Source organism: Neovison vison, chromosome 12 (genome assembly GCF_020171115.1).
Source record: "Neovison vison isolate M4711 chromosome 12, ASM_NN_V1, whole genome shotgun sequence".
NCBI lineage: Eukaryota > Metazoa > Chordata > Mammalia > Carnivora > Mustelidae > Neogale > Neogale vison.
In genome coordinates, this window is record NC_058102.1 from 105,358,676 (window position 1) to 105,374,354 (window position 15,679).

Sequence of the window (15,679 nt, forward strand, 5' to 3'; positions counted from 1 at the left end):
CCAGGCTCTCCCTGAACCAAGCCCACTGACCTTTAGAACTCCAGGCTTTAAGCCTTACTGGTTGCAGGAACTCATGAAATTCAGCACCTTTTGCTTTCCAAACCAACTGCTATGGGGATTTGTTTACCCCTGCACTTCCCTATGTTTTAATCTGTCTCTTGCCCTTCTCCATGAATGCAGCTCCCTCCTCACCACAGCAGCCATGAGGAACTCCCAAACCATGTCTCCACATTTCTACCTTCTTCAGTTATGGCCTTTTCTCTACCTTTAGTTGTGGAATATGTTCTGCCAGTCCTCAGATCAGCTTCTGGGGTATTGAGGATGATTTGATAGTTATCTAGTTGTATTCGTGGGGTGAGGTGAACCCAAGGTCTTCCTACTCTGTTGCCATCTTCCCCTCCTATAATCACTGTTCACTTTAAATGGGTGAATAGTATGGTATGTTGATTATACGCCTATAAAGCTACTATTTAAAAAATTCTTTGGTTTGTGAAGGACGTATTTTCTTTGTTTTCTAAAATGTTAATCTTTTTTTCTTTTGTAGCAAAAAAGCATAAAACCTCACAATCATGGATATTTTCACTTGGTACTATCTTTGCAAATGCCACTTTTATGCCAAAAATTCAGCTTATATGAATATATGTTTTACAATGGAGTTCAAAGATTTCTCCCAAACTTGTAGAAAAAACAAACTGGACCTACTAAAGGGATATAATCTGCCAAACTGACACATCCTAGATCTTAGTCAAGAAAGTGCTTAATGGGGTGCCTCAGTTAAGTGCCTGCCTTCAGCTCAGGTCATGATCCCAGGATCCTGGGATCGAGTCCTGCATCAGGCTCCCTGCTCAGTGGGGAGTATGCCTCTCCCTCTAGACTTCCCCCTGCTCATGTTTACTCACGTTCTCTCTTTCTCTCTGTCTCTCTCCAAGAAAATAAAATCTTTTTTTTTAAAAAGTGCTTAATGGGTTTTATGGTCAAGATGCAACTTGTTGGGATGTAAAAAGGCATTAAACCACCTGGTTTCTCAGAAAGGCCAGTCCTCAGGAAAAAAAAAAAAACCAACCATAGCCATCACTTCATAGGGCAGTGTGGAAGGGGAGAACTCGGTATCTACAGTAAGGGATAAAGAACTAGACTAAGAATCAGAAAATCTCGGTTTGCCACTACATAGCTAGATGACTTGGGATAATTTAGCTTCTGATTAAATGAAGGTTGTCTTTGCTCTGACTCCTCCACATCAATCACTTTCTTTTGTCATAACAATAGTGGTAGTAAAATAATAGGGAAATGCCACAATCACATTCCTATTATAGACAGGGAAACAGAGGCAGAGGAAAGGAAAGCTGTACTCCCCCTTTCCCAGCCAGATGAGGCAGAGTTGAGATTCAGAACCCAGCAAGAACCCGGGTTTCAGAGCTATGTTCTGACCCCCTTTACCATGGCTGCTGCCACACCCTGTGCTCCTGCCATCTGTTCTGGTTTTCATAACATATCATGATTTTATACCCAATACCTTTGCACATGTTCTTTCTTCCACTGAAGTGTGTCACCTTACCAGCAATGTGACCATGGACAAATTATCTAGCCTGTCTGAGAGGCTATGTATAATTAAAAATGTAATATATACAATTTTCTTACATGTAAATGGAGAGACTAACATGTACAAATGCTGCAAAGTACTGTTATAAATAACTAAGTTTATTTTTTTAGTAGTCTCTGTATCCAATGTGGGGCTTGAATTCATGATCCCAAGATCAAGAGTCAAACGCTCTTCCAACTGAGCCAGCCTAGTGCCTCTATAAATTTTAAATTAATTGAGATAATGTATGGAAAGTGCCTGACATACAAGAGACATTCAAAATGTCAGTCTGCAGCTGCTTTGACAGATGTTCCAGTAAACAGGAGGCCACACATCCATCCTGGCTCAGCTTAATTACTCTCTTTTGATGCCTTTCTTGTCCCTTCTCATTGCCCCAGCAATGTAATTCTATTTCTCCCTGGTTTTTACTCTTGCATATACTACATTATAACTCCAGGTCAGGCCACCAGCCAAACCATCTCCTCCATAAGTCTTCCTGCTTCTACACTTGCCTCGCCCCCACCTTCAATTAATTCCTTATGGTGCAGCGTAATTCTTCTTAGTTTTCCCATTAAGCCCAAATTGGGTGATAATATTCCTCATATCAAATTCCCTGATAGGTTTTAGTTATTTTTCAAATAAAGTCCAAGTTCCTAATATGGCCTATACTGGCCTATATAATCAGAGCCCACTCACCCCTCCAGGCTCACCTCGCTAGTCCCTCTTCCCACCTTATCTGCTCATACTGTGCTGGCCAGCCATTCTGGACTGGCCAGCTCTATCTCCTGCATCAGGCTGTAGCTTAGACATCACTCTCCCTGGAAAGCTTTCCAAACCTTCAGCTCTGGGTTGGTACCCCTCTCAATGCTCTCTTGGCTATTTAAGTACATGATGGCTCAATTAGAATAAACACTTCAGGAGGGCAGGACCCCTTGTGTACTGTTGTAGCCTATGTGCCTATAACAATGTCCAGTATTTAGTATATAATCAACACATATTTTCTAAATGAATGAATATGTGACTGTGTTTGAATGTACATCTGGTCTACCATTCTGTGGTAGAACCTCCTGATTCACACATCCCAGGCCTATAATGCCTACCTATGACTAAGGAGGCACACAATAAATACTTACTCATGACCGGGTTTCTGTCTTCTCACCTGAAAAGGGGACACTTAATTTCTTCCCATAGAAAATCATTTTTCTAAGAAGGAAAGAAAACTACAAGAGCTCTCTAGGGTGTACAGGAATATTTGTGGAAGTGTTAACTCCAACTGGCAGAAAGTAGGCGCTAGTGAGGAAAGTATTAACTTAAGTATATTTTGATCCCATTTGTATTCCTTGTCAGCCATCACTAGATCAATAAATCTGTGACATGGAGGCCGAGTAGGGGTGTTGAGTGGCAACTTTGTCAAAAGAAGGGAGTGGGAACTAAAAATAAGATGTCAAAAAGAAATAGTCACATGTAGTAGCTAATGCTGCTGATAATTTATATGTAATTATCTTGTTTTTCTCAGGCAAGAGGGTAAATATTATTGTGGTTGACAATAATCAATTCTCAGATGTCAAAGATGTCTAATATTGTCACCTCTGTAAAGCCATAAGCCACATTCCAAGCAATTTTGAACCACCACCATCTAGATTGAACCGACGATGAAAGCAAGGAAAGGAAGAGATTATACGTGGCTAAGATGATTAACTGCCTTACCTTCGTTACCAATCCTTACCATGTTTTTGGAGAATCTCCTGGAGATCTGGCTTAGACACAGTCTCCAAAGTGCTTTCTCCATCAACACTTTCTTCAGTATCTTCTTCTGTGGCAGAGGAGCCTACTGAGAGAACGTGAAGTTTGGTTTCCAAATCTTGAGCATCTGGCTTCAAGAAGGCAGCTGGACCATCAATGCCTAGGGTCCAAAAGAGAAGAGAAAAGAGGAAAGTATTTTCTGTTATTTGGTGGGTTGTTCTGGTGTATGTGATCAGAATTAAGAACCATCCAAGCATTTCACTTCTCTTTCCTTAATATCCATGTGGATGTTTGTTAATAAAATAACTCAGACTGGTGGTCATTTTATTAACATGTTCTGACTGTTACTAAATAAAATGTACCTGATGTCATGCTTTAGAAACTAAAGACTACTCTGGTTTCTCTTCAGATCGCATAAATCTTTCGCCTTTTACTAAAGACTAAGACCGTGAAAACAAAGTAGGTCTGCCAAAGTTCAGATCCTGTCCAAGTCAACAGCTTACCACTGCACGCGGTCCGTTGAGTCCTAGTTATTGGAAGACTGGGTGCTCTCTACTACTCCTGGCGTCATGGCTAACTTCTGCCATGACATGACATGACATTCAAGACCGTAAGTTCCTCAAACAGACCATTCTGGACTAAACCATTTGGCAATGAAAACAATAGCTCTAGGATAAGTACAAACATCAGGGTATCTTCCACTAATTAAACCACTGCTTTTATTTTCACTCTAAGACCCAGAATGTGATTATGAAAATTTTTGAAGGTACCTAGTAATGGTGCTAATATTGTCCCTTTGGTCCACCTGAGAATCTTTGTGCCTTCTCCTAGCTTTATGAAAACTGTGCCCTAGTGGGAAGAGATGCTGCCTAACACACACCATGTAAGATGACATCGTTCTGTGGGGTATGAGGTTCCACCAAAGGAGTTTGCTCCTCGCTACCTCTTGGCTTTGATCGACGAAGCCTTGCTTCTGGATTTGGCTGTACCATGAGTGGCTCAAGGCGCTTTTTTCTCTGCTTCTTCTCTAGCAGTGCTCTCTAGGAAAAAAAAAAAAAAAAAGTAATACTATAGCTAGGAGAGTTACAACAAGACCTAGCTGCTTTGAATATTTATTGTTTTTGACTAATTCTCACAAACCTCTTGTAAACTAATTTATCCTGCTTGAGACATGAGAAAATTGAGGCACAGAAAGGGACAAAATTCACTCATTTCATTTAATAAATATTTACCAAACACCTTTAAAGGTCTATTTTAAATGATACAAATGCATTTTTGCATTTAGCCAAGCTGAGCCCACGATCCAAGTTTACTTAAAACATTTATAGTACGGTGCCTGAGTGGCTCAGTTGGTTAAGCAACTGCCTTCAGCTCGGGTCATGATCCTGGAGACCCAGGACTGAGTCCCACATAGGGCTCCCTGCTCAGTGGGGAGTCTGCTGCTCCCTTTGACTCTCCCGCTCCCATGCTCTCTCTTTCTCATTCTCTCTCTCAAATAAATAAAATCTTAAAAATAAAATAAAATATTCACAGTAATTATATAATTATCCAAGCATGGTCACAAGCTTAAAATACATAAACAGTTATGCATAAGGGAAAAGATGAAGAAATACATGAATGGTGATTACTTTGGGTGGCAGAATATGGATTTTTCTCCTTTTTCTAGTTTTCTATGTTTTTTCTAAACTTTCTTATTTTTTTTTTAAGATTTATCTATTTATGTATTTGACAGACAGAGATCACAAGTAGGCGGAGAGGCAGGCAGAGACAGAGAGGAGGAAGCAGGCTCCCCGCTGAGCAGAGAGCCCCATGTGGGGCTCGATCCCAGGACTCTGGGATCATGACCTGAGCCGAAGGCAGAGGCTTTAACCCACTGAGCCACCCAGGTGCCCCATAAACTTTCTTACTTTTATAATTGAAAGAAAAAAATAAAATGTATTATCCTCTAAATCTCAAATTATTTTCCTATTTTAATCAGCTAGAGAGCAGTAAGTTTTGTTTTCTTGCTCATTTTTACATAATTAGAAATCTAACAAATCTGGGCCAAGCATAAAAAGGGGAAAAAAATTACAGTTGGAACATTCCAAATAGAAAGTAATCAGCACTGTGGCTAAAAGTGACATCAAGAATATGGTATCAAAGAAAGTCAGGAAAAAAAGCATGAGAGACTATGAAAAAAAAAATCCAGCAAGATGAAAAGGAAGGTACAAGCACAAATATTATTTTTATGCTTTGGCAAATAAGAGCTTATAATACCTGGAAATTAATTATGGATCTGGGATATTTCAGAATAGGAAAATGCCAAGCCCCAAGCTAAAAAATTAAGCCATGATTCCAAACCAAAAATATTATAACCTATTTATTGTTCCTTAGGAAAAAACTATTTACTTTTTTTCATTGATACGGCTTTTAAAACGTGCTACTAGAAAGAAGAGTCCCTACACGGGGTAAGACTATCAGTAGGAAAGAAAATACATATTTCCACAATGGGACTGGTGAAAGCTTGTGGATAAATTCAGAGGACATAGAAGAAACAGAACTATTCTTTGCCCAGCCTTGTGAATAAGAAAAAAGACTAGGAAGCTAATAATGTGCCCAAATGGACTATCCTGTCAAGAAAGAATACAGGTGGGGGCACCTGGGTGGTTCGGTCGTTAGGCATCTGACTTCCGCTCAGAGTCCTGGGATCCAGCCCCATATCAGGCTCCTTGCTCAACGAGAAGCCTGCTTCTCCCTCTCCCACTCCCCCTGCTGGTGTTCCCTGTCTTGCTGTCTCTCTCTCTCTCTCTCTGTCAAATAAATAAATAAAATCTAAAAACGAAAGAAAGGGAAAGAGGGAGGGAGGGAGAAAGGAAGGAAGGAAGGGAAAGAAAGAATAAAGGTTAGAGCGATCTGGGAAGGAATAATTGAGGTTTCTTTCTTTTTTTTTTTTTAAGATTTTATTTATTTGACAGAGACACAGTGAGAGAGGGAACACAAGTGGGGGGTATGGGAAAGGGAGAAGTAGGCTTCTCCGCAGAGTGGGTAGCCTGATGTGGGGCTTGATCCCAGGACCCTTGGATCATGACCAGAGCCTAAGCCAGCCACCCAGGTGCCCCAGTAATTGAAGTTTCTGAGATTATTTTGAAACTCGTGAATTAATATGAATAGATGGACCTTAACATATAGATGGAACACAAAATACATATTTGGTTACAATGAGCTTCTCCCCACAGAGCTTGCTGATACGGTTCTTCTAGCAACTGTGAAGTTTTGCATAGGGGATATGCTGAAGAGATGGGAAATACGAAACAAGGAGACATGAGAACCACATCTGCTCAGTGTGGCCAGTTACCTAGCCTCCGACAGTCTCATAACCGGCAACAAATGAAGAAGCAAAAACACAGGCCACAGCTAACCCATTTTTTTAACGTATATAAAGAACAATGTTCTGTGAACAAGGGGACATCTGGATCGCCTGGGTGCCACAGTTAAGTGCCCACCTCTTGATTTCAGCTCAGGCCACGATCTCAAGGTCATGAGATGGAGGCCAGTGTCAGGCTTCACATTCAGCCGGGGTTGGGGGGGGATGTCTGCTTAAGATTCTCTCTCCTTCTGCCCCTCTCCCCACTCATACTCCCTCCCTCCATCTAAGAAAGAAAGAAAAGAAAAAAGGGAGGGGAGGGGAGGGGAGGGGAGGGAGGGGAAGGGGTTTTAGTCCAGAAAAGGGAAGCCAAAGAACAAGAATTTGGCAGAGTTTATCCAACCTGTCCAAAAACATAAATGCTGAATCTAGAAGACAATTCTATTTACTGGGAGAGCTTATTCTCTTTGTGGACAGGAAACTATATAAGACTTCTTTGTGGCCTTGATGAAATATCCCTCAGGATAATTTCATTTCCTCAGGTTCCCTGCTTATTAATCAGCCTTCTAATTGTCAATTAACTTCTTAGGTATCCTATTTCCGGGAACAGAGAACCATGACCAGCAGAGATGGATGTATTCTGGAAAAGCTGGAGTTCTCATTGTAAATTAATAAATTAGTGTCTGGTTTCATAACTGATCATTGTGAATTTGACTAGCGTGAGTTTGTGCGAGGACCTGGTTACACTTGGGTTCACTGACAAAACCAAGTTTTTAGACCTGCAAAGGGCAGACTAGACAGACTCTCAGCCACAGTGATCCTGTGACTGCATCTGGCAAAGCCTTTCTCTATCAACATCAACACTGATCAGACTCATTTAGGTCAACAGTTTGAGGGAAAACAACCACCAACCAACCACAGATCTGAGTTGTGAAGCCCAGGGCTAGAGGGCTGCATTACAGCACTAAATATATCCTGCTGTTGTCCAAGTTTGTAAACATGAAAAAAAAATAAAGTAACTACCAAATTGCCATCGTGGTGAACCGTGTCCCCTGATTCAGCATTTTCTCACATAGTTTGAATGAGGGAGGAGGGAGGTGTTAATTGAGCTAAGATGCAACCATGTCAATTCACTTTCATTCACATTTTACCTTCCCTAAAAAAGCTGTCAGTGAGGCTGCATAAACAACGTTAAAGGAAGGACGGCTGTCAGGAAGAGAGCCACAGGTGACTGTTTGATGCCCTAAATGCAATCGAAATATGTTGCTTTCGGGGCTGTTTTTAAGTGGCACATAAGCCTTTAAATTTCCCAATTCCCTCGGAAACTGAACAGTAACTCAAAGAATCCATCTTCTCCAGAATGTGGTGGTAAATCCTATTATCATTCCCTGGGAGCAAAATACTGAATGCTAATTCCAAAATAAGTGAGGAAATAAAGGAGATTAGATAGGGGGGGCAGGGATTCCCACAAAGAGCTTCGTTTTATAAAATAATAAAGCACAGGCAAGCCTCAAATTCATGAGAGCCTGACATCACTGATTTCTCAATTTTCCAGAAAGACTCCCTAGAGCCAATGGGTAGGTTACAGTCTGACGCTCGTGGGATAGACCTGGCTGACCACAAGGTAGAACCAGCAAGATCAGAGTGGCTGCCAGCAATCTAAGAGTTTGGCTAAAAACACCAAATCTTTCTGGCACACAAAGTGAGATCATAAGGCGACGAGGCTAAAATTTTTAAATCACGCTTTTTAAAATATCAATTCAACACACCAACGACAACCTCTCTTAGAATACAGTACAAATAGATGGTACAAATAGGTACAAATTAGGTACAAATAGATGGGCAACCTGACCCCAAAGGAGTATGTTGTATTTTAATCCATTGTCCACCAGATGGCACAAAGGTTCTCCACCTAATGGGCATTTGGGTCTAAGGCCCATCACCGGAGGAGTCTAAAAATCTTCACGACCTGTAGCCAGCTAAGGTGACCAAGTGCCCCGAAAAAACGAGTACCCTAACGAAGCTAGTAAAAACAAAAGCAAAATATATGCAGTGAGAGAATCTTCTCAATAAATGGTGCGGGGACAACTGGATATCCACACACAGAAGACTGAAGTTGGAACCTCACACTATATATAAAAGTTAACTCGAAAGAACTCATAGGAAGTGGAAGACTCTTAGAAGAATCAAAAGACTCTTAGATGACACAGAAGCAAGTCTTTATAACCTTGGGAAGCAATGATTTCTTAGATATGATACCGAAAGTGCAAGAGACAAAAAAAAAAAATTATTAAAACTCTATGTTGAAAATGGTACCATCAAGAAAGTAAAAAGACAACCCACAGAATTGAAGAAAATATTTACAAATAATATATATATATATATATTTTTTATTTGACACAGAGAGAGACAGTGAGAGAAGGAACAAGAGCAGGGGAGTGGGAAGGGAGGAAGCAGGCTTCCTGCAGAGCAAAGAACCCAATGCCAGGCTGGATCCCAGGACCCTGGGATCATGACCCAAGCCGAAGGCAGACACTTAACGACTGAGCCACCCAGGCACCCCTACAAATAATATTTCTGATAAGGAGACTGGGTCTAGACTATATAAAGAACTCTTACAGCTGAACAATGAAAAGACAATAACCCAATCTAAAAATGGGTTTTCTCCATTTCTCCATGCCTCCAAAGAGAACATACAAAGAGCCACTAAGCACATTTTAAAGCTCCATATCATTAGTCATCAGGGAAATGCAAATCAAGATCACAGTCAGATACCACTTTGTACCCACTAAAATAGCGACAGTCAAAGACAGACAATAATAGTAAGTGTTGACAATGATGTATAGAAACAAGGCCAAGGACATGGCTGGTGGGAATGTGTACAATGGTTCAGGGACATTGGAAAACAGTCTGGCAGCTCCTTAAGATGTTACCAGACGACCCAGGAACTCTGCTCCTATGACCCGAGGTATATTAGGTCGGCTTTGGGGTACCTATACTTAGATATACCAGCCAAGAGAAATGAAAGCATGTCCGCAGAGAAGCTTGTACATGAATGCTCAGAGCAGCACTACCAGCAGTAGCCGAAGGGTGAAAACAACCCCAGTGTCGGTCAACTGATGAATGGATAAACAACATGTGGTGTAGCCACGACGGGGAATATCACTCAACAATAAGAAGACCGGAAGTACTGACAGAGGCAACAACATGGACGAACCTCTTCCTAAGTCAAGAAACTGGACACCAACGACCACGTGGCATATGGTTCCATTTGATACAAGGTCTCAAAATCATTTGTGCACTTTAACTGGGTGTATATTTACAGTCAGTGAATTAGAGCTCAGTAAAGCTGTTCAAAAACCTAGAACAAAAACACAGGACAAATGTAGTCCTATGTAAATTATCTGTAAATCTAGGATTTTTAAAATATTAAATCCTAAGATTATAGTCTCAGGGGAAAAAAAGACAGATAAGAAAGAAACTAACCTATTCAGTACTACTGAAACCTGGACAATGAGTGAGTTAAGAGAAGGGAAATGTCTGTGTGGAAATAAGGTAAGATAAAACCTAGAGCAAGAGTTACCTTGTGTGTCTAGGGCCACCCAAGGCAGGGAGTGGCCTAACCAGACAGTCACCGATCTCATTTGTTGCCAGGTGTATCCCTTTAGTAGCGATGAATTAATTATATGATCACACAATGATATTTGCCATAAATATCATTTTACAAACTGCACTCACTCGGATTTCAAAGTCATCACACCTCTTTTCTAATTGTAAACTTCCCACACACTTATATGATAGGATTGTGGTGATCAGCTGATTCTGGTTCATTAGAAATTAGTAAATTAATCCCCAGGTTTAGATTCATCACTTATGATATTGGTTAGTATGAACCAATCCTTGTGAGACTTATGAACTTTGGCTGCTTTTAGCAAACCACTTCTCAGCCTACAAAGTTCATGACCAATGACTCTCAACTTGGGGACATTCCCAAAACAGGATTCCTACGAGGTTAATCTACTGTATACTTCAGGCAGAGGTGGGGAGAGTAAAGTTCCCTAGCCTCTCCCACCTCGCCTGACAATCACTGCTAGATTAAGCCAGTCATGGATATGGAGTGCATGGTCTTGGGTAGGGTGGCATGTTCTGGACTGAGAGACAGACTTCCACCAAGATCCTACGGGCCTCTGAGGCCCAGACTGAGCAGCAACCCAGCCTTCCTCAGTGTACCTCATCTCAGGTCTAATGTCCATACTCTCAGATCCTCACTTTCTGTTATCTGACCTCACTTTACACATGAAATACTGGGACCCACAGAGTTTAAGAATCTTACCTAAAATCACCCAGCTAATTAATGGCAGAGTTAGAACGGGAACCAGAGTCTTCCGGTTCCCAGCCCAACCTTTCCTTCATCCTGTAGTGCTGCCTTTTTTCCAGGCCATTTGAATGCTCAGTTTGTGTTTGTGGAAATTTCGTTATCCCCTGCTGAGCAACCTCCTTCTCAAGGCAGAGACAGTGCTTCAGACCCTCACAGTATTCTCACAGGCTATTTAATACCCGCATTTACACAACAGGTCCCCAGATTTTTTTTTTTAAAGATTTTATTTTATTTATTTATTTGACAGACAGAGATCACAAGTAGGCAGAGAGGCAGGCACAGAGAGAGAGGAGGAAGCAGGCTCCCTGCTGAGCTGAGAGCCCGATGCGGGGCTTGATCCCAGGACCCCGGGATCATGACCTGAGCCGAAGGCAGAGGCTTTAACCCACTGAGCCACCCAGGTGCCCCCCTAGATTTTTAAATTTTTTTTTATTATTTTATTTTATTTATTTATTTGACAGACAGAGATCACAAGCAGGCAGAGAGGCAGGCAGAGAGAGAGAGAGAGAGAGAGGAGGAGGAAGCAGGCTCTCTGCTCTCTGCTCTGCAGAGCAGAGAGCCCGATGCGGGACTCGATCCCAGGACCCTGAGATCATGACCTGAGCTGCAGGCAGAGGCTTTAACCCACTGAGCCACCCAGGTGCCCTAGATTTTTTTAATTAAAAAAAATTTCTATAAAATTTTATATCTGTATATTCATTAACTGTCTCTGCAAGAGTATATTAGATGTTAGTGACAGTCTCTGGGGGTGCCTGGGTGGCTCAGTCAGTTAAGTGTCTGGCTCCTGATTTCCACATAGGTCATAATCTCAGGGTCATGGGATCGAGCCCCACATCGGGCTCTGCACTGGGCATGGAGCCTGGAGCCTGCTTAAGATTCTCTCTCTCCCTCTTCCTCTGCCCTATACTCCTTCCCTCAAAAAAAAAAAAAAAAATCTGCAGCACCTGGGTGGGTTCTGGGATTGAGTCCCTCACTGGGTTCCATGCTCAGTGGGAAGCCTGCTTCTCTCTCTGCCTGCCATTCCCCCTGCTTGTGCTCGCTCTCTCTCTAGCTCACTTGCTCTCTCTCTCTCTGACAAATAAATAAATAAAACCTTGGCGGGGGTGAGGGGGTGGGGGGGAGTTAGTGAGTCTCCAGTAAAGAACAAGCCAAGAAGAGGAAGAGAGACTTCTCATAAAATATCTTTCGAGTATTATTGGAATCCTTACCATATGCTTTTATTGCCCATAAAAAAACACAAGTTTTAAAAATCTGTGCCAAAAAAGGCCTACAGAATCCCAACACATATACCGTAAACATATCGCATGTAGCACGCTAATTAAAAAGAATAAAAATTACCAAATATCTGAGCCACCTTTATTTTTTTCCAGTGTTAGAAAGGATTGTTTACTTCACACCTTCCAGCTGACAACTTTACAGAGAATGTGTGCGGAACGCTAGATGGCTTTCTGCTTACAGGCAGCCCATCCTGTGGAGAACAGTGAGACCTATAATTGCTAAGAAGACTGTTGCCATTTTCCTGCAAGGCTATGAAAAACTGTCCCTCAGTCTCTTTTTAAAGATTTTATTTATTTTATTTATTGTCCCTCAGTCTCTTTTTAAAGATTTTATTTATTTTATTTATTTTTAGAGAGACAGTGCAGCAGGGGAAGAGGCAGAGAGAGAATCTCAAGCAGACTCCCCGCTGAGCATGGAGCCTGACGCGGGGCTCGATCTCGCAACCCTGAGATCATGACCTGAACTGAAATCAAGAGTTGGATGCTCAACCAACTGAGCTACCCAAGTGCCCCTCCCTCAGTCTCTTTAAAGGAAGCCAGGAGGAGGGAGGCTACAGCTGCTACGTTACCCTCGGCAGTGGTTTCAAGGAAGTCTGTCTATAAAAGCAGTATGGCCAGGCTCCCCTGGGACAGGTCACCCATGCCAGGGTCTCCAGCCTTTGGAGCCCAAGCACCCTGGGGATCCCTAAGTGGATTTCTTCACACACCAAGATGCAGGTGCCAGGCTGGTGGGGACTCCTGGTCCTCCAGGCATGAAGAGTGGGCTTTGCACACCGGACTGTGCGGGCATTTCTGCAGCGGCTCATGGGACAGGCAAGGCCTTACGTGTATGTGTCACTGGATGCAGGCAGAGCCTGGGGCGGCTAGGGCCCAGAGGGCTGGGCTCACAGGTCTCTGTCCATACTGGCCACTCCTCTGAGTCCCTCGCAGAGAGGTGGGTGGGGGGGAGAAGCTGTGATTGTCATATGCCCAGCCGGGCGGCTCCAGAGGGCTCCAGACTGGCCATGGCCTCTGGTACTGGTTTTTTTTTTTTTTTTTAAAGATTTTATTTATTTATTTGACAGAGAGAAATCACAGGTAGACGGAGAGGCAGGCAGAGAGAGAGAGAGGGAAGCAGGCTCCCCGCTGAGCAGAGAGCCCGATGCGGGACTCGATCCCAGTACCCCGAGATCATGACCTGAGCCGAAGGCAGCGGCTTAACCCACTGAGCTACCCAGGCGCCCTCTGGTACTGTTACTTAGACCTTTCAGTCAACAGAGCTAGGCAGCTGGAGCCACGCCTAAGCAGCTGCTCCTCTCCACAAACACATGAAGCGGGCCAGGGACCTGAGCAGGACGATGGAGGCCATCACAGCCACCTAGAAGCCGGAGGTGTCCTCTGGTGGCACAGACTTGCACTCAGGGGAGACCTGTACTCAACACTCCCCTTCTAGGCGCAGGTGAGGAGGCTGAACCCCACCAGCTGGTGACGAGTGGCAGTGGAACGCAGTGACAGTCCCCACATTAGCGCCATCATCATGGAAGACTTCAAAGGTGCCATGCGGGGGCGGCCACAGATGAGCGCGAGCGCCAAAGCCTTCCCAGGGCGGGCATGGCATTCCAACCTGCCACGGCCTCGCCCTAAGGGGGTGTCCCTGTACGACCCTGCCTGCCAGGCACACACCTCTCTCCCACCTTTAAAGCAACTTATTACACTACAAGTCCCATTAGTCATTCCAACATTAGCATAAATAAGACAAAACTTTAGAGGTATGTTTAGGCACCTACAGGGTCTAGACACTTTGATCCTACGTAGACAGACTCGAGCCGTAGAACGTCCTGAATTAGGTAACATGCACATGAAACTGCAAATAAGCAAGCAAGAGATGTAGAGGTTCTAAGCTGACCAACAATGACGATCACAGCAAATAATGACATACAACTGTTCATTTATTTCTTCCTTCGTTCAAATACTTAGGGAAGGATTAGTACACGCCCAGCCCTGTGCTAGGAACTTCTGATATAATGGTTATTATAAACAAACTTGGCTCCTGTTTTCAAGGAGCTTAGCCTAGTGGAGGAAACAAACATAAACCAAATCACTGAAAAACGGAATTAATGTGTAGCAGAAAACTGGGACCAGTGTTGTGAAGAAAATTGTGCTATCAACACTTGAGGTCTCTAAGCAGCCTAGCAGCATGTTCAGATCTGTATTTTAGAATAAAAAAAAAAATCTTGTACTTAACTGAAATTACAGTGCAGAGAGGTATGCAAGGCAGCAGGACCATTACTACATAAAATACAATGTTAACATTCTTCTGATTCTTAGGAAAGGTGCCAAGGAATTTTCAGTGATTAGAAATCCAAGGCCAGTTTTATGGCTGTGCTCCTGGAAGCACTTTGGTCTTGCCAGAGCCCAGGGCCTTGGTTTAGCAAATATCACCTCCAGACACCACTTAGTAACATCAAAGCCTTTTCCTTGCCTGCCCCCATTCCAGGACCCTGCCAAGACTTCAGAGTCCAGACTATCAGCATCACAGTCAGTACAACTGGCCACATGTTTCAAAACAGGAGGGAGACTCCTGATTTACTCACCTGATTATCTAGTTTCAGCTGTCGAAGCTTCATGGTCTCATCTTCAAAGGCACTGTTAAAAAAAAAAAAAAGAAAAAATAAAGAAAGAAAAGAAGCATGTAAAGAGAAAATCCTGTTAAGATTATGTGAATTTCATCGTTTCCAAGTATCAACTCCTTTGGGCTGTTTGAAACCAACTGATTCTACGTTAGGGACAGCATCATGTCTAGATGTTACCCACACTGACTGCAGGAGGACTTGCCATCCTTAATGCCACACTTACTCCACAGAGGACCTCAGGAGACTGAAGTACCCAAAGAGTTAAAAAAAAAAAAGATGTGTGTGGCACGTGGGTGGCTCAGTCAGTTAAGTCATGATTTCAGCTCAGTTATGATCTCAGGTTGGTGAAATCAAGCCCCACGTGGGCTCCACACTGGCCATGGGGCCTACTCAAGATTCTCTCCCCACCTCTCCCAACCCCAACCCCCTCCCAAATAATTAAATAGATCTTTAAAAACAACCATAAATAAATAAATAAATAAATAAAAGGATGTAGGACACAGACCCCCATGCATGCAGGAATTTTTTTTAAAACCATATGTTGAGTACTTACTATAGGCCAGACACAGTGAAGTATCTTATATGCATTATTTTATTAATTCCTCAAAACTACCCTCTGGATTGGGTACTATTATTTTTCACACTTTGAAGCTGGAGAAACAGACTTGGAGGGTCATGCATAAGGTTAAACAGCAGAAAGAGACCGTAATCCAGGTCTCTTTCCAGAGTTTAAAGTCCACATAAAAT

At 42.8% G+C, this 15,679-nt stretch overlaps 1 protein-coding gene and 1 long non-coding RNA gene across 6 annotated transcripts in view; one reads left to right on the forward strand and one right to left on the reverse strand.

Annotated features, from left to right (window-relative positions):
- LOC122891199 overlaps nt 1-6,758 on the forward strand; it is a 32,219-nt gene extending 25,461 nt beyond the window's left edge. For both annotated transcript variants that reach the window (XR_006381256.1, XR_006381255.1), the window contains 2 exons: nt 3,732-3,932; nt 6,538-6,758. This is a non-coding gene — a long non-coding RNA (uncharacterized LOC122891199). The remainder of the gene's footprint in view (nt 1-3,731; nt 3,933-6,537) is intronic.
- The window catches only part of TULP3 (TUB like protein 3), a 66,076-nt gene that overhangs the window by 15,865 nt on the left and 34,532 nt on the right, over nt 1-15,679 (reverse strand). For 3 of the 4 annotated variants that reach the window (XM_044226692.1, XM_044226690.1, XM_044226689.1), the window contains exons 2-4: nt 14,894-14,945; nt 4,203-4,362; nt 3,306-3,482 (exon numbers count right to left, since the gene is read on the reverse strand). In XM_044226692.1, coding sequence (XP_044082627.1) covers nt 3,306-3,482; nt 4,203-4,362; nt 14,894-14,926 — 370 coding nt within the window. In that variant the 5' untranslated portion in view covers nt 14,927-14,945. The remainder of the gene's footprint in view (nt 1-3,305; nt 3,483-4,202; nt 4,363-14,893; nt 14,946-15,679) is intronic. The other variant, XM_044226691.1, reaches the window with a different exon arrangement.